Source organism: Cervus canadensis, chromosome 1 (genome assembly GCF_019320065.1).
Source record: "Cervus canadensis isolate Bull #8, Minnesota chromosome 1, ASM1932006v1, whole genome shotgun sequence".
In the NCBI taxonomy this organism is placed as follows: Eukaryota; Metazoa; Chordata; class Mammalia; order Artiodactyla; family Cervidae; genus Cervus; species Cervus canadensis.
This window is the reverse complement of record NC_057386.1, coordinates 5,248,941-5,268,448: the sequence shown is the minus strand read 5'-3', so window position 1 is coordinate 5,268,448 and position 19,508 is coordinate 5,248,941. Positions and strand designations below refer to the sequence as shown.

At 60.5% G+C, this 19,508-nt stretch overlaps 1 protein-coding gene across 3 annotated transcripts in view; it reads left to right on the top strand.

Moving 5' to 3' along the window:
- Window positions 1–19,508, top strand: part of SDK2 (sidekick cell adhesion molecule 2) — a 264,553-nt gene that overhangs the window by 218,670 nt on the left and 26,375 nt on the right. For 2 of the 3 annotated variants that reach the window (XM_043454318.1, XM_043454457.1), the window contains 10 exons: window positions 313–507; window positions 1,490–1,691; window positions 2,607–2,710; window positions 3,211–3,281; window positions 4,805–4,940; window positions 6,512–6,568; window positions 7,796–7,897; window positions 8,042–8,157; window positions 14,505–14,691; window positions 17,235–17,372. In XM_043454318.1, the coding sequence (XP_043310253.1) occupies window positions 313–507; window positions 1,490–1,691; window positions 2,607–2,710; window positions 3,211–3,281; window positions 4,805–4,940; window positions 6,512–6,568; window positions 7,796–7,897; window positions 8,042–8,157; window positions 14,505–14,691; window positions 17,235–17,372 (1,308 nt within the window). The remainder of the gene's footprint in view (window positions 1–312; window positions 508–1,489; window positions 1,692–2,606; window positions 2,711–3,210; window positions 3,282–4,804; window positions 4,941–6,511; window positions 6,569–7,795; window positions 7,898–8,041; window positions 8,158–14,504; window positions 14,692–17,234; window positions 17,373–19,508) is intronic. The other variant, XM_043454377.1, reaches the window with a different exon arrangement.

The window sequence follows — 19,508 nt, the reverse complement described above, 5'->3', positions numbered from 1 at the left end:
GGGGAGGGCACACGACTTGGACTCAGAAAGACCTGGGCTGGCTGGACTTCCAGCTCGGTCACTTCCTGGCAGGTGGTCTGGCCTCTCTGAGCCTCAGTGTCCTCCTCGGGGGGCTGGGCTGGGGGGGTGGGTCGAAGACAGTGCACGGAGCACCAGTCCAAGACCCCCAGAGTCCCACTTCCCGGGGGGCAGCTGAGGATGGGAGAGAGACCCAGAGGGCTTCAGGATGGACCACGGCCAGAGTGGCCGTGGGCTCGGGGCCCCGGGGGCAGCCTGCTCCGCCTCCCAGCACTGCCCCTCCCCACCCCACAGCGTACCAGATCACGCACCGGCTCAACGCCACCTCGGCCAACGCTGCTGCCGTGGAGGTGCTCGCGCCCAGCGCCCGCCAGTTCACGGCCACCGGCCTGAAGCCAGAGTCTGTCTACCTGTTCCGCATCACGGCCCAGACCCGCAAGGGCTGGGGAGAGGCGGCCGAGGCCTTGGTGGTGACCACCGAGAAGAGAGGTGACCATCCCCTGGGGCCGGGGAGGGGGCGGGCGCTCACCCCCTTTCCTGGTGCCTGGCTGGGGGGTCGGCCAGTGACAAGCTGTGAGTCTCTTGTCCTGGCCCCAAATGGAGAGTGGGCTCCCATCTCTGTCCCCAAGGCCAGCATGGGCTCCAGCAGACTTCCAGGGAGGTCCCCTTCCCAGGACCCTGCTCTGAGCCGGTACTCGTTTTCCCGAAGGGTGGGTTGGTGAGGCCAGCTTCCCTCCTGGCTCCCCGCCCCCTCGACAGAGGGGTCCAGTTGGGTGCAAAACAGGGCCGCAGCCTGGAGCCCCAGCTGCCTTCGCCCTGCGGCCCTGAGCCGGCTTCTCACCGCGGATCGGGCTCCCCAGAAGCGGGCCTGAGCCCCGGACCCCTGTGAACCTGATTTATCGGACAGTGTTCCCAGAAAAAACCCAGAACAGTGGTTTTCAACCAGGGTGACTTGGCCCCCTGTGGGCCACTGGGCAAAGTCTGGAGGTGTTTGGGTTCACACTTGGAGAGGAAAGTGTCCTGGCATCTAGTGGGTGCGGGCACACATCCCTCAGCGTGCAGGACAGGCCCGGTCAATAGAGACCCATCCACCCAAAGCCGAAGCGCAGAGAACCATGGGAAGCGAGAGGGGACCACGCAGGGGCGGCAGACACGCCGAGTCCCGTCGAGGGAGCCGAGGGTTCAGCCCCACTCCGTCAGGGCCAGCCTAGGTCCCATTGCAGCCCCGTGCGGACACAGGGCAGAGGAGCCGGCGTCCACACCTCTCACTGTCAGCCCTGGTGGGGGGGGGGGGGTGAATTCGCAGACACCCAGGCCTCCCCTAGCCCAGGGGGGCTCCGTGGTGCTGACAGTGCTTACGGTCTGGTCCTCTGGGCGTGGGAGTGGGATGGGGCGGGGAGGCGGGCGAGAAAGCACATCTCTCATCCCCACCGCCTGCTCACCCGCTCCCCCCTGCTCTGCGCCCCCCCAGACCGCCCGCAGCCCCCCAGCAAGCCGGTGGTTCAGCAGGAGGACGTGAAGGCGCGCAGCGTGCTGCTGTCCTGGGAGCCGGGCAGCGATGGGCTGTCCCCCGTACGCTACTACACCGTCCAGACCCGCGAGCTGCCCAGCGGCCGGTGGGCGCTGCACTCGGCCTCCGTGAGCCACAATGCCTCCACCTTCGTCGTGGACCGGTGAGGCCCCGCGGCCTGGCCGCCAGCATCTCCACCCCCGCCCTGCCCAGCCTGGGCAGCACCACCCGTGGAGGGTCCCCTGGGGGCCTGGAGCCCACCCCCACACGGCTTCCACAGCCCCCATCCCCCAGACCCCTCCCCATCCACGCACATCCCCTTCAGCTGTGTCCAAACCTCCCTCCCCACCCTCCCTGGAGCCTTGTTAGGGCTGCCTCTTAATTATCTATTTCTGGAGCCTAGAAGCCCCCCCTTTGAGAGAGGCTGGCCACTCTTCATTAGCTGGATCCCGCCAGCCAGCCCACGTCTCCCTCTCCATCTTTAACAGGGGAGTGGAGCTCCGCTCCGAAATCCTGCCTTCAATTTAATTCCTACTGGGATGTATTTTTAATATTCTAGTTGACGTGACCGCGAGTTTTGAGCAATACTCTTCTCCTCCCCACCCCCCCCCCCACCGCACCTCCAATAAATCAAAAAGGAAGCCATTTGCCTGGAGAGGAAATGAGCCTTATAGAGATGAAGTGCTGGTTAACTCTTGAGACCCTCAGCTCCTTCTGAATTTACTAAGTGCAAAAGCAGGCAGGCAGTTCTTGGGGGCGGGGGCAGCTCCCAGTGGGGTTACTCTGCCTGCAGGCCCCTCCAAGGTAGGATATATGTGGATGTTTCCACTTGGGGGCCCCTGGCGTCTAGCTGGGACCAAGGGTGACGCCACGCCCCGAGCCGGCCCAGTCTAGGGGGCCCCAGGGCCTGGCCTAAGCCCCAGGTTGTTGCCTTCATGGCAGACTGTCCTTCTGAGCCTCCCTGCTCCTGTCTGTGTAATGGATCTGCACCCTCCAGGGCTGCCCTGGGGAGACAGCAAGCAGAGGTGAGGGACCTAGAAGGCCACCTCCAACGTTCATGTACAACCTTCCTCTACAGGCTCAAGCCGTTCACGTCCTACAAGTTCCGCGTGAAGGCAACCAATGACATCGGAGACAGCGAGTTCAGCGAGGAGTCAGAGCCCCTGACCACCCTGCAGGCCGGTCAGTGCCCTCTGCTTGGGGCTCTCTCTCGGTCCGCTGGGCAGTTGCCGGGCGCTGGGCATTCTCTTTGTGGGGAGGGGGCCTCCAAAGATGGAGGGGCCCTAGGCCTGCTGGATCCTTGGTCTGGCTCCCTGGGCAGAGTCCCAAGGAGGTTTGGGTCCGAGGGGCCTTCTCCAGGGCTCAGCACCCACAGCCAGCCTGGCGTCCTCACGTCCTCTGTCCTCCGAGCTCACGGCCAACCCCAGGAAGCCGCGTCGGCGTGGGGAGGCCTGTGACTCTGGGGGCAGAGAGGAGAGGCTCCATCCCCGGGTCTGGGCTGGGGTCAGGGTCCCGGCCCCTCCCACCATCCACACTGGCTCTTCTTCTGCAGGAGTTGGGGCAGGCGGTGGGGGTGGACTGTGCCTGAAGCGGGACCAGTGTCAGCCGACCCCGGTTCCCACGGCCTCCCAGGGGCCCCTGTCCCACCCCCCAGAGCTCACCTGTCTGCCTCTCCCCCCCAGCCCCCGACGAAGCACCCACCATCGTGTCAGTGACACCCCACACCACCACCTCGGTGCTGATCCGATGGCAGGTACGGCCGGCAGGCGGGGAGGGGCCCGTGTCCCGCTCAGTCACACTCTGAGCTCAGACCAGCAATTCACCAGCCCTGGCAGGACTGGAACATGATACCCACATACATAGACATGCGTGCTCACATGCACACAGACACACCCTTCACTCCTCTCCCCGGTAATCAGATCCCACCACGTACCCTTGTGTGGATGAGGACCCAGACTTGGGGAGGTGATGAGAAAGTCCCAGGTCACACAGCTACTAGCTGGCACTAGGTTCGGTGCCCTGAGGTCAGCAGAACCCTCGGACAGAGACAGGCGTGGGGCGTCCAGTGTCTCCGGGAACCCAGCCCTGCTCTGAACGAAGGGGTTCCCAACAGAGACCAAACACGTGTGCGCGTGCCTCACCTGTGCCCGGACAGGCTCTGTCCTGTGAGCAGGAACCCACTGTCCAGGCGTAAAGAATCCCCCTTCCACCCCTGCCCAGCCCCAGCCACTGCTCGTGTGGGCACTGCCTCTCACGTGGCCCGAGGAAGACCCAGGACACTTCTCAGAGAGCCGGCTGCCCCTGGGTACCTTCGCGACCCTCCCCAGCCCCCTGAAGTCCAGCCATGGGGCTCAGCAGGTCACCCCCAGAGGCTCCAAAACCAGGAACTAGTGTCTCCTTTTCTCAGGATTAGAGGGGCGGGCGCTAACCTTTGCCCACCTGCAGTCCCCCTGAAGGGGAAGCCTTTGAGGAAGAAACAGGAGGGATCCCCCAACCCGCCCCCACCCCCCAGCCCCAGGCCCCACCTGAGGAGGATGGTCCAGGAACCAGCAGCCGGGAGGAGGCGGGAGCAGGGCGGGGCCGTCGTGACAGAGCGGCAGGGAGGTGCCAGCCGCAGCCAGGGATGCAATTAAGGAGCTCATAAAAGGCTGAACTGTTGCAGCAGGTTTTTTAGAAGAGGTGTCATAAAAGGTAGTTTCCACCTTCTCCAGAAGCCTGTCCTCCAGCTCATCTGAGGACGGGAGCAGAAAGCAAAGCAGAAAACGATAAAGACGTAGAGGAGCAGCGCAGGGAGACACCCGCCCTGGGTCTCGCTGAACAGCCGGCCAAGGGCTCTCCCTAGCTCCCTAATTCCTGGGAAACTCCAAGAGAGCTCGGGCAGGGTGGGTGACCGTGTGAGGCAGTTGCTAGACAAGGAATGACACTGTAAGACTCGCTCTGCATCCAGAGTCGTGCTCAGGGCCTCCACGATGCTGTGTGACCTTGGGCAAGTTCCTTTCCATCTCTGAGCCTCGTTTTTCTGCTCTGTTTAATGGGAATGGCGTAGCGATTCGGGCCGTGCCCTGCCTCACAGAGAATGCTCCAGGGGTGGAAACGCTCGGAAAATTAAAGATGCTCAGTGCCACTTTGATTCCTTTTCCTGGTCCAGATGCAGTCACTGCTCTTTGACTGCGGGAGGCGGGGTGGGGAGGGAGGGAAGGAAGGAGGGGCCGAGTGGAGGGACGTGCGGCCCGGTCCAGCCCAGCCGGCTCCATCCTCCCACCCCCTGCCCTGCAGCCGCCATCGGAGGACAAGATCAACGGAATCCTCCTGGGCTTCCGGATCCGGTACCGGGAGCTGCTCTACGATGGACTGAGGGGCTTCACGCTGCGCGGCATCAACAACCCAGGGGCCAAGTGGGCGGAGCTCACCTGTGAGTGACAGCGGAGGGAGTTGGGGTGGGCGGAGCCTGAACCTCCCCGCTGCCTGGAACCTGGTTAACCTGAAACCCTGCCGCCCGTCCCTGTGTGCGCCTCTCAGCCCGTCCCATTCAATCATCACCAAGTGCATGTTTGCTTAGCACGTCACATGCCCCCCGGACGCTGGGGGGACACCAGGGAGCAAGACAGACAGGGTCCCTGCGCTCTCAGAGCTTGCAGGCTGGAGGAGGGGCCAGGTGCTGGAGAAGAAAACCCTGGTAGGGCTGTCTAAGACCGCTGGCATGACCGTTGTGACCGGCATGTTCCAGGGGAGCCTAAAGCCAGTGTCAGAAAAGACGTCCCAGGGGATGGCCATGGCGATGACCCTGATGGATGATTCCAGGTCTTAAAGAAGCAGGGATAGGGGGGTCCTGGCATGTGCAAAGGGCCTGAGGTGGGAAGGACCCAAAGCCAAGCCTGGTCATGTCCCAAGAGCAGCAGTCTGGCCCCTTTCTGGTTCCTCGGGGAAGTTACTCTTCTGCCCTGGGGTCCTAGGAGCTCAGCCTGCCTCTGTAACTGGAAGGAACACATGAGAAGCCAAGTAGAAACCCCAGAGAGGCATTCAAGCCAGGGAAGGACGTGCCGTGCTTTCGGTTAGGACGCTTACTTTGGGGCCTTGAGGATGACGGCTGGTGATGGGGCAGGGGGCCCAGGTAGAGGCGAATACGGTGACGTAGGTGAGAGCGTGAGGTTGGTCCCGAGGCAACAGGCCTGGGACAGAGTCGAGCCAGTCTGGGAGATGGCGTGCTGTGGTCCACCGCCCCCCAACCACTGACTCATGCTGGGGACGCGGAAGGGGGTCGGAGGAATCGGTCCCCAGATGGGCGGTGGGACCAGACCAGAGACGGGCGGGAGAAGAGGAGCAGCTTAAGATCCTCTTGATCCATCTTGACGCTTCCTCCCATCCTTCTCTTAAACCCTCTGCGCCTTGTCTTCCAGAGTATTAGCAGACAACAAGATGATTGAGCACGCAGCCAAGGAAAATTAATAGAAAAAATCTCAGAAGGCGCTGATCCAACAGCTTGCATTCTTTTTTTTTTTTCTAATCTTTTGGCAGACGTGTGCTGGTGGTTGTGATTTTATAGGCCTGTGTATAATACAGTCATATTTCCTAGTAGTAAAATGGCTTCTGGTTCATATGAGGAAATTAACGACACCACTCCATCACGGCAGGAACTCAGCCTTTAGACAAGGGCCCAGAGGGTCCCTCAGAACCGTCTCCATCTGGGGGTGCTGGGCTCCCAGGGGCTCCTGGTGCCCTGTGACCTCCGGCAGGTGCACGCCAGGGTGGGGCAGCACCGTTCTGGGAGCTGTCTGCCCCCACCCAGCCCCCCTCCCGCCCCGGCCCCTAACTCAAGAATCTGGAAGCCCCTTCCCTCTGCATGTGTCTTCCCATCCTGCCCCCTCATCGGGGTCTCTGTGGCGCGGGGGGGTGTGTGTACTAACCTCCTCTGTCTGCTGTCTCCCTCCGGCCCCCTCCGCCCCCCACCCCCGCCCCGACCACCCCCACAACCCCACCCCATAGCTTTCTACTCCATGCGGAACCTGAGCCGGCCCAGCCTCACGCAGTACGAGCTGGACAGTAAGTCCCCCGCACAGCGGCTCCCCGACGGGCCAGGCCTTCCACGGGGAGGGGAGAGGGGCCTCCAAGGACGCCTGCCCGCAGCCCAGGGCTGCGCCCACCTCAGGCTGCCTGAGGAAAAGTGCCTTCCTGCATACACGTGACTTCCCTGAAAAGCACAGAAAAGCAGGGGGTCTCCCGGGAGGGTCTGCCCCAGCCCTCATCCATCAGGACAGAAGAGAAAGGAAAATGGCTTTGGCCTTACGCTCCGGGGAGCCGGGGATGGTGACAGGGGGTCCACGGAAGGACCCAGTGGTCCCGCTGGTTAGATGCGCGGGGGGTCCACGCTGCTGCCGCCCATCTCGTCCATCAAAGGCACTTGTCAGCTCAGCTCTCTTGCCCACCGAGTTCCCCCCTGAAGTGAGCAGAGCTCCTTTTCCCCCAGGGACCAGGACAGGTCCCTGGCCCCCCGCCCTCACTCTGTTCCTAACATCCCAGAGGGTGCTTGGTTCTCCCCAAGACCCGGAGCCAGAGGGCCTCCCGTTAGGGGCCCACGTTGGACTGAGTTATTCATCTCCTTCCTTCCTCGTGGGCGCAGGCCCGAGGCTGTCAGGGTGGTTAGAACGCCCACCTGGGGAGGGGGAGCAGAGAGGAGCCCCCCCCCAGCAGGCACAGTGATGCCCCCCAAGTGTCGGGCCCATTTTCCTGCAACTGCCCCGTCTCTCAGCTTCTAAGTGTCTCCCCCGAAGCACCCCAAAATAAGCAAGAACAGAGGGTTTCTTAGCCCCAGATTCACACCCAGTGAGCCCCTCTCTCTAAGGCTGAGCCCCGCCCCCATGTTGAGAGTTGGTTTAGGGAGACTGGCCCGGGGGCGGCGGGGGATGGGGAGGAGCTGGGAACCCGGCACCCCTGTGATCAGGGTGCCCGGGAAGGCAGGGAAGACGTGGCCTGTGACCCGGCGTGTCCGGGAGAGTTTGGATTCGCACCTGTTGTCTCAGCATGCATGTTAGCAGTTCCCCTTTCGGTCCTAAACGCGTCCGGGATGGTCGCAGCCTGTGCGGGGTCCCAGGGGTGAGCCAGGGCGTCCCCCGCCGTGCCGGCTGCCCCCGCGCCCCAGCTCTCCCCTGTCCTTTCCTGGGCCTGCACTCCGGGGCCCAGGCTCGCCCGGGTGCGGCGTCTCAGCGCCCCGCAGCCTCCGCCCTCTGTGACGTGAGCTCTGTCCCTCCCCTGCCCGACTGTCGCCCCCAGACCTGAACAAGCACCGGCGCTACGAGATCCGCATGAGCGTGTACAACGCGGTGGGCGAGGGGCCCTCCAGCCCCCCGCACGAGGTCTTTGTCGGGGAGGCAGGTGAGCACCGCTGCGCTTCCAGCCCCCCCCCCAACCCGGCCCTCCCCTGCCCGGAGAAGTCCTGCAGGAGGGGGTCTGGGGTCTCGGGGCCCCGCGCCTCCTCTCTGGGGGCCCCCGCACACTCAGGACCCCTCTCGCCCCCAGTGCCCACGGCAGCGCCCCGCAACGTGGCCGTCCATGGCCCCACGGCCACACAGCTGGACGTGACGTGGGAGCCGCCCCCGCTGGAGAGCCAGAACGGGGACATCCAGGGCTACAAGGTAGGGGTGCTCGGGCAGGGAAGGGGGCCCAGGGGACCAGGGCCCGGCGGGGCTTGGGAGGGACCCAGGTGTGGTGAGGGGGAGAGGCCCGGGTCTGCACCCGCTCCCTTGGCTGTTTGCATCCACCCCTCTGACACATACACGCAGCTGGAGCAAACCGCTACCCATCCTCCCGCCATCCCTGGGGCGGGCGGCGCTCAGATGCTAGAGGCTCGGGCCACGCGCCAGCTTCTGCCATCCCCGCAGCTTCTCCAACCCCTGCCCAGCCCACCAGCTCCCAAAGCCACCGTGAGAGCCCTTGAAGTGGTTCTTTGACCAACTCTAGTCACAGTATGGAGGCTAGCTGAACGGCCAGTTAGTAAAGGACCACCGACAAGGTCTTGGAAATCTCTGTTTAAAGTTACTTCTAGATTTTAGACATCGACGTGTGTTATGAAAGGGTTCTATTCGTCTCCAGTATTTGCTAAGCCCTTTAGAACTTCCCTGGTCGCTCAGCTGGTAAAGAATCCGCCTGCAAGGCAGGAGACCCGGGTTCGATCCCTGGGTTAGGAAGATCCCCTGGAGAAGGAAATGGCAACCCACTCCCTTGGGTTGCCTATTCATGCCTGGAGAATCCCATGGACAGAGGACCCTGGCAGGGTAGAGTCCACAGAGTCACAAAGAGTTGAACACGACTGAGCAACTAACGCTTTCAGTTTTCACTTAAGACTCCTGAAAGCCTGCTAAAGCTGGTCGGTTATAATGATTGTACCCATTGCACAGATAAGGAAACTGAGTCCCAAGTTAGTGGCTCAATGAGGTCACCAAAAAAGCTGGCAGCAGAGAGGCAAACTCCAGGTCTGCTGGTCCTTGCCCTGTAGGGGGTGGGGAGGGAGCACTGGGCACACAGCCTCTGGGATGTGCTCAGTCGCTCAGTCATGTCCGACTCTTTGTGACCCCGTGGACTGCAGCCCGCCAGTCTCCTCTGTCCATGTGGATTCTCCACGCAAGAATACTGGAGCGGGTTGCCATGCCCTCCTCCAGGGCATCTTCCCCACCCAGGTCTCCCTCATTGCAGGCAGATTCTTTACTGTCTGAACCACCAACCACTGGAGGAGGTGGCCACAGTGGTGACAATAACGATGGGCTGCTTGGCTGGACGCTCAGCCTGTGGCCATGTCTGCAGCCTGGCTCCCGCGCCAGTGTCCGGCGCTGCTCTGATTCCTGGTGGTGGTTTGTTGTTCCAGAGGGCGGTCCAGTGCAGTGGCAAGGTGGCGAGGGTGGGAGCCCCCGGGAGCTTCCTGGTTCTGCCCAGGTCGCACAGGCAGAAACCGAGTTTCCGCAAAGGCCTTGCCGGGTCACACGGCTTATGGAGACCCTGTATAAAGGAGTCTGGCTCTGCGTGGGGTGACGAAGGCGGGAGCAAGAAGGAGAGACGTCTCGCCAAGGATGCTCTGAAGATGGATGACGCTCCTGAGCAGCGCCAGCTGGGAGAACTAAATATTGCGCCCCTAGCATATGCCTCCCCAGGGACGACGAAGGAGCCCGGCGGGGCCTGCTCTAGCTTGGCAGACACCAGGCTGGGGAGGTGTGAACGCCTCCAGTTAATGCACGATCCCCGGAAATGTGTGGGTGCCCAGGCACCATCCACCACACCGCCGACATCCACGTGCTCAGGGGAACGTCACAACCAAGCGTGGACGCTGATGAGGGAAAGAAATTGCCACCTCCCAGACCTGCAGTAGGACTTCCTTGGTGGTAAAGAATCTGCCTGCCAATGCAAGAGACATGGGTTCAATTCCTGGATTGGGAAGATCCCCTGGAGACGGAAATGGTAACCCACCCCAGTAAGCGTGCCTGGAGAATCCCCTGGACAGAGCAACCTGGTGGGCTGCAGTTCACGGGGTCGCAAAGAGTCATGCACGACTTAGTGACTAAACAATAACAAGACCTGCATTAACATCCATGCTCGTCGACCTTAACATCAACCGTGTGTTCACACCACCAGCCAGGGGTCACGTCAGGGTGAGCTGTGACGTGTGTGGGGGCAGGCAGGTCGATGCAGCCAGCCTTTCAGGAACACGTGTTTATTGAGTAGTTATCTTGTGCCCAGCTATGTTCCCGATACTGCGATTAACTCAGAGACAGTGTGAGCTTAAACTGTAGGAGAGGAAGGCTAGTGATATACAAAGCAAAGAGCAGCTCCAGCTGGTGGTAAGTGAAGAGGGTTAAGGGGCAGGTTTGAGACTTTAAATAGGGTCTTCGGGAGAGGACTTAATGAGAAACTGCCACGTGAGCAAAGACGAAGGTGAACTGGGTGTGAATCGCGTGGATCTGAGAAAGAGTATTCCAGAACAAGGGGGCTGACGAGCAAAAGCCCTGGGGTCAGTGCGTGCTTGACGCGTACAAAGCGCAGCACAGAGACCCACATGTCCCAGCATGACGGAGTGCATCACCTGGAGACTTCTGAGCTTTCGCTGAATGAAATGACGGCCATGGGGACCTTGGGGACAGAAGACGGACCTGGGTGACTTGGGTTTTTAAAGCTTGTGCTGGCTGCCGCATTGAGGGGAGTCTGCATCAGGGCAAATGCGAATCCATGAAGAGGTGGTGGCATCATCAGGTGATGGGGGTTTAGACCAAGCAGTAGCTGTAAGCAGCTTTTGCTCCCGGTTCCATTTGAAGGGTAGAGCCAGCAGAATTTGCTGATGAACTGAACATGGGAAGTGAGAGGAGGAAAAGCAACAAGGATTTCCAAGCAGTTGGGTAATGGAGCTTCCAGTTACAGAGCGGGGCAAAAGGAGGAAGTGAAGCAGGGGATAGGGGAGCTGGAGAAGGTTTGAGACGTTTGTTGAATGTCCTCGGGGAAACGCTGAAGGGAGCTGGACACACAGGTGCGGAGTCCAAGGGAGAAGTTCCATGCTGGAGGTGTGAATGGTGAAAGCCTTCAGCATACAGATGGTACCAACAGCCTGGAGATTAGACATGGTTAGATAGAAAACACCAGATGTCTGAAAACTGAGCCCTAGGACCAAAGCAAGTGATTGAATTCTCAAAACCCACATGAAGACTGTGTTTTCAGAAGGAGGGAGGAAGCAGATGCGCCAACTCTCCTGAGAGCTCAAACAAGAAGAAACCTTGGAGGCAGTTATTCAGGGATGGGCAGACCACAGCCCATAGGCCTAATCTGGCCCCCCACTTGTTTTTATAAATAAAGTTTTATTGGCACACAGCCACACCCATTTGTTTACAGATCACCTTTGGCTCCTTTCAAGTCACAGGCAGAGTTGAATAACTGCAACAGAGACCATGTGGCCTGCAAAGCCTAAAGTGTTTCTTACCTGGTGCTTTACAGGAGTTTCCAGAGCCCTGGATGATTACATTAAACCAGCCAAGTTCACGGGGGACTCTGATAACAGAGTTCGGGGCAGGGGATGCCTGCTTGGAGTGGGTTCGAGAGAGAATGAGGAGAGGCAGCCAGTACTGACATCCCTTTTGAGGAGTTTTGCTTTAGAGAAAAGTGATGAAATAGGGTAGAGGCTGGAAAAAGACAGTCAACGGAGGCGGTTTTAAGATGGGAGGAATAACTCGTGTGTGTGTGCTGATAGGAACGGTTCTGGAAAGAGGAAGAATTTCGTGATTCGGTAACGCGAGGAAGCTGTGGTGGGTGATGCCCTGGAGGAGGTGACAGGGGCTGGGATTTAGGGCAGGAAGGTGGGGTCACCTCAGTAGGGAGCCGGCAGTTAGGCCCTAGCCACAGGAGGGAGGCAGAAGGTAGGGACACAGGGTGGGAGGTGGTCCAGGTGGCGAAGGGAGCGTGTAGACTCTCCCATGATGGCTCTGGTTATCCGTGGAGGGCCCGCGGCTGGGAGCAGGGATGGGGAGGAGATGCGTGGAGCCGCGAGGTGGGATACTGCAGTGGATGGGCCAGACCAGTGTAACACAGTAGCCAGCCACTCGAGGCCGCTGAGTCACACTGAAGGTGTGACTGTCCTCCAGCGACAGCCAGCTATGTGACGTGAGGGCTTGGACCTGACTTAACTGAGGCTGAAGTCCAGCCTGGTGCCTGTGATGAAGCCAGAAGGGGCAGGGACCCCGTGCTCTGTGATGACCTCGAGGGTTGGGAAGGGGTCAGTGGCAGGGAGCTCCGAGAGGGAGGGGATATATGTTTACATGTAGCTGATCCGCATGGTTGGACAGCAGAAACTAACAATGGTGTAAAGCAAGTATACTCCAGTTTTAAAAAGCGGGCATGGAATTGAGAATAAGAGATAGAAAGTAGTGATTATAATTCATTCCCGCACCTGTTCCCGTCAACAGACAGTGTTTATCCATCAGCAGAGAGTTATTGATCACCAGCAGGTGTGCCAGGCGCGATTCTAAGTGCTTAAGACACAAGGGAGCCAGAGATGTGGGTCCCCCGAGGAGCCATTTCCTTGCAGACACCTGGCCGCCACCAGCCCGCACGGCAACTTGGCCGTGTGCCACCTGCTGGGGTGCTCAAGGCTCAGTCCCTTGGGCTGCTTTGCACAAATGTCATTGAATTGTCATCTAACAGAAGTCTGCTGGATTCAGCACACACGGGTGAGACCCACCTGCGGAGGGTGCCCATTTATGGACGTGTGGTGGCTTGGGTCCTGGACCCCCCTCCCTCGTGCCAAGAACGTGATGCCAGCGACTGGACCCCCCTCTCCTGCATCATCGCTTTTCTTGCTCTCAGACATGTTCCATCTTTCAAACGTCTCTTCCTGACCTCACGTTTGCTTCAGCCATTTTTCCTGGTTGGCCCCTTTCTAGCATAAACCCTCCCCCAAAATGTCTGTGCCCCTTGCCTCTTCCCCATCTCTCTTGAATCCATTCCAAGCAGGTTCATTTATTCTTTCCAAACAGCGAACCCATGAACGAGTGATTTAATGAGGGACTATCTCAACTCCCACACGTCTACCCATGTCAGAAGACTGGAAAAAGAAAGTAAAAGGGGTTAGAAAAAAAACACAGATTTTATAGTACTGAGGCATCCTAACTGCCAGTTCACACATGCCAGGTGGGGACAATTTTATTAGCTTTTTCTCACTTTCATCAGCTTTCTCCAGGCAAATTGAGAAATTGAGACGCCAAGAGCATGCAGAAACGCCTTTGGCCAGCAGGTGGTGCCAAATGCTCTCTAATCCACGCGGCCTGGGGCTCCCCGCGTTCCGCGTGCTCCGGACGCAGAGTTCTGAAACTAGGGAAGGATGCGCGGCCTCTCTGGCCGCTAGTGAGCCCTAACCCCCGGTTAATAAGAAGTAGAGGCCTTCCTCGGAATCCGCAGGGGATTGTTTCATAGACGGCTCTCCATATCCGCGGTTCTGTGTCTGCCGATTCAACCCACCGCGGACCCGGTTGTACTCATCTTTTGAAAGCAATCCATGTAGAAGCGGACCCGGGCACTTGAGATCCGAGCCGTGCCAGGGTTGCCTGGAATCGTAAGCGCCGTGGTCCTCCTGTGCTCCTGGACTAAAGCTGCCCGCAGCCTGTGAGTCTTCCTTCTTTCCTCTCCATCACGTTGGTCCTAGGAAGTGGGTGTCCTTGACCTCCGCTATACAGAGGAGACCACTGCAGCTCAGGGAAGTGTCCTGCCCGAGTCAGCGGTGCCCGGGGGTCGGCCCAGGCGTGCCCGCCTCTCCCACGGGCTGTGCAAACTGCCGTGTGCCAGCAGCTCCCCCGGACCCTGCAGCCCTCGACAGCTCCCGGGTGACGCCGCTGGGCTGGCCCTTGAACCTGACTCTTGGCTGGGGTGGAGTCGACCTGCCCTGCCCTCCGGATCCTCAGAACAGAACTGGTTTATACCTACAGTGACTATTGAGTGCTTACGTGCCCAGGCTGTGCTAAATCCTTCGGGCCTGCCATCAACAGACTCGGGCTCTGTGCCCTCGTGGGGTTTACAGTCTAGCAGAGACTGAAGGATTAGCTGTGAAAACGAAGGTTCTGGAAGTGTTTGTAGAGCAGCTCTTAAATACTCCTATTTCCTGGGCTTCCCAGGTGACTCAGCAGTAAAAAGCCTGCCTGCCAATGCAGGCGACGTGGGTTCGATCCCTGGATCGGGAAGACCCCCTGGAGGAGGAAATGGCAACCCACTCCAGTATCCTTGCCTGGAGAATCCCATGGACAGAGGAGCCTGGCAGGCTACAGTCCATGGGGTCGCAAAGAGTCGGACACTACTGAGCGACTAAACAAGAAGAACGGTGTTATTTCCTGGGTGACTCACACCTGCCGTCCAGGCGTGTGGATTGTTTGAGCGGAGATGTGTCTGAGACCCTGGGATCAGCCAGGGGCAGGGGGGAAGCTGGGTCATGGCCTCCCTCACTCTACCTCCTCTGTGCCCACAGATCTATTTCTGGGAGGCCCAGCGGCGGAACCTCACGGAGCGGGTGAAGACGCTTTTCCTGGCCGAGAACGGCGTCAAGCTCAAGAACCTGACGGGCTACACCACCTACATGGTCAGCGTGGCAGCCTTCAACGCGGCGGGGGACGGGCCGCGGAGCACCCCCACCCGGGGCCAGACCCAGCAAGCAGGTGGGGGAGGCTGGAGGGGCGGGTGGGGAGGCGAGGGGGGCCCACCTGGCGCCTGGGCTCATGGGCGGGAGGAGGCAACCGAGTAATCGGGGCTGGGTCTCCAGACCCCACGGGATGCCCTCTGCAGAGCGGGAGCACAGCCCACCCAGAGGGGCCCAGACGTGAGTGCCCAGAAGAGACGCGCTGGGACTTCCCTAGTGGTCCCATGGCCATGACTCCATGCTCCCAATGCAGGGGGCCTGAGTTCGATCCCAGGTCAGGGAACTAGATCCCACGTGCTGCAACTGAAGATTCTGCATGCCCCAACAAAGATCAAAGACCCCGAGTGGCACAGCTAAGACCCAGCATAGCTGAATAAACACATTTTTTAAAAGCAGAATAAGAGAGGCCCTATCTCCAGAAAGCCTTGGCCAAGGCCCACGTCTAGCCCTTCCTCCCCTCATCTAACCACCGAAGCCCTCCTTGCTGACAGCCAGTCCGCAACCAGCCAGCCCCCTTCTGCTCCCTGCCTTCTTCCCACCCGACTTGCTTTTATCTCCCCAGCTCTGACCATGTCACCATATACTGTTCACTTACCGAGCACCTTCTCTGGGCCTGCACTGTGCTAAATGTGGGTAATACAACAGTGAAGGAAACTGACCAGGCCCCCTCCTAGGGGGGCAGTCGGCTGGTAAACAAGCATCTAGAGGAATTAACCTCGGGTGGCAGGGGGTGTGAGTGGTCTCAGGACGGAGGCAGTGGGTGGGCAGATGGCTTCAGAGAGGTTGGCCTGCAGAGGCCTGGCTGAGCGGCTGACATCCGGGCTGAGATTTCAGTGGGAAGACGAGGCCGGTCACAGGAAGTCCTGGAGGTGGGGTGGGGGGGCGCGGTTCCGGACCCAGGGACCAGCAGGTGCCAAGGCCTGGAGGCTGGAGGGGCCGAGAGACCAGAGAGCGGGCCAGGTGGCTTGAGAGAACGGGAGTGAGAGTCAGGGGGTAGCGGGTCTGGGGACCTTGGAAGGAAGTCCGGCATTAATTCTAAGCGTGATGGGGAGCCATTGGTGGGGATAAGCAGCTGGGCTATAGGATCTGGCTTATGTTTTCGAAAGATGGCTCTGGCTGCTGAACAGAGGACAGGCTGATGGGGCGGCCGGAGGAGGCAGGGTGGTCCGTTAGGAGGCTGCGGGTCGCGCAGGGGAGGAGCGGGCGGGGTGCGAGGCCTGCAGCCCACACGGGGAGGGCACCCCTCCAGACAGCATCACTGCCACTCGAGGTACTGTTCCCAGGGGGCGCTGGTGGTAAAGAGCCCGCCTGCCAATGCAGCAGACCTGAGAGACGCGGGTTCCATCCCTGGGTAGGGAAGATCCCCTGGAGGAGGGCACGGCAACCCACTCCAACTTTCTTGCCTGGAGAACCCCATGGACAGAGGAGCCTGCTTCAGTCCCCTCCTTTGCCTGTGGTGGAGCTTCCTCCTCATGGATTTGAATACAAGCCTTTGGTCCTAACCTTGCCTCTTTCTCAAGCTGCTGCTCCCCCTTCTGTCCATCATCTTTCTTTTAAAGAGACAGCGAGACCCCGTGGAGTCCATTCCCAAGTATTGTCCTCCTCGGGGACCGGCTCTGGCTCCGGGGACACGCCTTCCTCCGCCTGGCTCCCGGGGGTCTGTCTGCCTGTCCCAGCCACGCTCTGTCAGTGTCATTGGCCGGATGCGGACCCCCGGGAGCCTGGATGCTTCCGTCACCGGAACGGAGTGTTCCGCCTCACGTCCCTGTCACAGAGCGGAGGCAGGAAGGGCCTGCAGACCTGACCTTCCCCCTTCACAGACGGCTCACTGACGCTGCCTCCCGGGGCCCGAGAGGAAGCCGGCCCGGATCAGCCCCGGCTCGGTGGGGAGGCGGCACTGGACAATAATAGCCTGGCCGTCCCCCTGCCAGAGCCAGCTTGGGATGCTGCAGGCCGGACGCTTCCCTCGCTTCCTCTCCGTCCTCCCCCTCAGGCCTCTCTCCTATGGTCTCAGGGTCGGGTTCTCAGGCCAAGAAAACATCTTCTTCCAGATAGTTGACAGGTCCTGGCTCCTGCTGCTTCAGCCAGCGTCGTCTCTCTTGGCAGTAATCCCTGGGGCCTCGGGACAAGAGAGAGACCCTGTCCATTGCAGGGCTGGTTGTCTAATGCCCACCTGATGCTCAGGCCCAGGCACCCGCCCTGCCCCCCCCCCCAGGGAAGCCAGGACGTGACCTGACACCCCCGCCTCCACCGCAGTGACCCCAGGGGCCCTGCTTTCAGGGCCCATTAGCAGGAGGAAGCCTGAGTTCTCCCACTTTCTGAAAACAAAATCCTCCTTTCTCCCAGTACTTGGACCCTGACGTTGGGGAGAGTGCTAAGGATGTCATCGAGGGAGGGGAGGGACCCGCTGCCCTCCAGCGACCCCTCCCACCCTCTGTTGCTTCAAACCGCTTTCTTGTTTGTCCAGGGACCCTCACGCCCCTGCTGGTTCCTCGGAACCAAACCCAGGGCTTTGAACTTCCAGAAGGGAGAAAACAAAGCCCCTCTGCTCTCTCCCTCCAGCCCCCAGCGCTCCCAGCTCCGTCAGGTTCAGCGAGCTGACCACCACCTCCGTGAACGTGTCCTGGGGGGCCCCGGAGTTCCCCAACGGCGTCCTGGAGGGCTACCGGCTGGTCTACGAGCCCTGCACCCCTGTGGATGGTGAGTGGGGCCCCCTTCCAGCGGGGCTCCCCAAACCTGCCCTCTGCACGGTTCCCCTCCATCGTCCCTACGCAGAGTCCAAGCGATGAGCCTCTCCCCACGTATAAACCGGAGACTGAGTCCCGGGCAGGGCAGGGGCGGGGCCAAGGTCAAACAGCGGCAAGTTGAGGGCAAACTGGAACAGCAGCCCCGGCCTCCTGAGTCCTAGGAGAGAATTTTTAAGTATGTTCTCCCCCATCAGCGGATAGAAGTGGGGAAGGAGGAAGAACACCTGGGCAAAACACCGCACCCCGAGATGGATCACAGAGACGGACCCGGGGCCTCCCCTAGGGGCCAGCAGTTAAGACTGCCGGTGCAGGGGCCACGGGTTCAGTCCCCAGTCGGGGAACTAGATCCCACACGCTGAAACTAAGAGGCCACTTGTGGCAACTTAAAGATTCCGCATGCCACAACGAAGAACTGTCAGTTCAGTCAGACTCTTGGCGACCCCATGGACTGCAGCACGCCAGGCCTCCCTGTCCATCACCAGCTCCCGGAGCTTACTCAAACTCATGTCCATTGAGTCAGTGATGCCATCCAACCCTCTCATCCTCTGTCGTCCCCTTCTTCTCCCGCCTTCAATCTTTCCCAGCATCAGGGTCTTTTCAAATGAATCACAGCCCACAGCCCAATAAATAAATACATTTTTTAAAGGATAAAAATTTTCAAAAAAAAAGAATAAGAATAAAGATGGACCCTCCCCCAAGGTTCCATCTTGCGTGTGCCCCGCCCCGGCCTTAGGGACTCATCTTACCCTGAGTTAGTTCTCTGCCTTTTGTGGGGTCAGGAACCCCTCTGAGACTCTGATCAAGGCCCTGGAGCCTCTTCCCGGGCAGATGCAGAAGTCTGGGGGTCACGGCACCCCGCTGCCCTCTGGGAGCCTAAGCTCCAGCCCCTGGCTCTGCAGGTTGCCCTCTGCTGCCCTGAGCCCTGGTCCTGTGAGTGATGCTCAGAGCTCTCCCCGCAGCCCCTGCCCTAGCCCTGCCTCCAGGCCCTGGACAGGACCCTGCCCCCCTCCCGGGCCCCCCAGGGGCTGCCCCACCACAGCTGAAATCACTGCTACTGAGTCAGAAAGGCAGGAAGGAGACTGTGCCCCGGGAGGCCTGTGCCCAGGTCCAGGGCCCAGCGAGGCCTCGGGGGTATGGCCGGCCACCCCTCGCAGACCACAGAACCCGACCAGAACAAGGCTGAGCCCCGGGAGCTGAGCCCTTCTGGGTCAGCCCAGGGAACACTGGCCCTCAGTCTTCCCACCCCACCTGTGTGCCAGCAGCTCCCCGGGGCCTGGAGGGCCCCAGGAGGAGGGGTGGTCAGGTGCGGGACCCAGGAAAGGAGCCGTCCCTCCCACGGAAGGAAGGAGAGGACAGAGGTCATGGGGGCTAGACCCCTCTCGGAGCTGTGTCTCGGGGGGTCCACAGCCAGAGAAGCGTGCTCCCTTCACCTAATTGTCACTCAGCCCAGCGGCATCTGGACCACGTGGCACCTCTGAGGCCTTCCAGACTCCCATCCACCCTTGACAGCCCACTAACAGGAACTTCAAGCCTGGGCTGGCAAGACGGTGCCCAGCCGGGCCAGCAGCACGCCTGCGCCCCGCTCCCGCCTCCGCCCTGGGCTCTGGTCGGCAGCAAACAGGCCTCACTAGGATGCAGGGAACAAGGACGCAGCACCCCTGGCTCCCTGTGGGGAAGACCAAGACCCAGGCCAGTGAGGGGTTTGCTCCAGAAAGTCAAGGGGCCTCTACCCAGGGCTGCTGACCCAGGTCTCAGGGCACATCCAGCCCGTGACCCCACAGGCCTGTGACCCCTTCGGGAAGCCCCCCCCGAGCACCCACCAATCTGTCCGTCAGGACTGCGTTCCCCGCCCCCAGCCAGGTGCTCGGTTACTTTCTTCCCCCTCGTAGCACCTGCCCAAGACGCTGTTGATACCCTCACTCGTTAGCGCAAAGTGAAGCCAGGGCAGGAGATGTGCCCGGAGAACCCGGGGCCAGCCCTGCCCTCTGAGCCCAGCCTGCTGGCTGCAAAGTCTGTCTCCCAGGGGTGACCAGCTCCTCCGTGCATGTGGGAGATGAAACCGGGTCCCAGAGAGGCTGGTGGTCAGGGG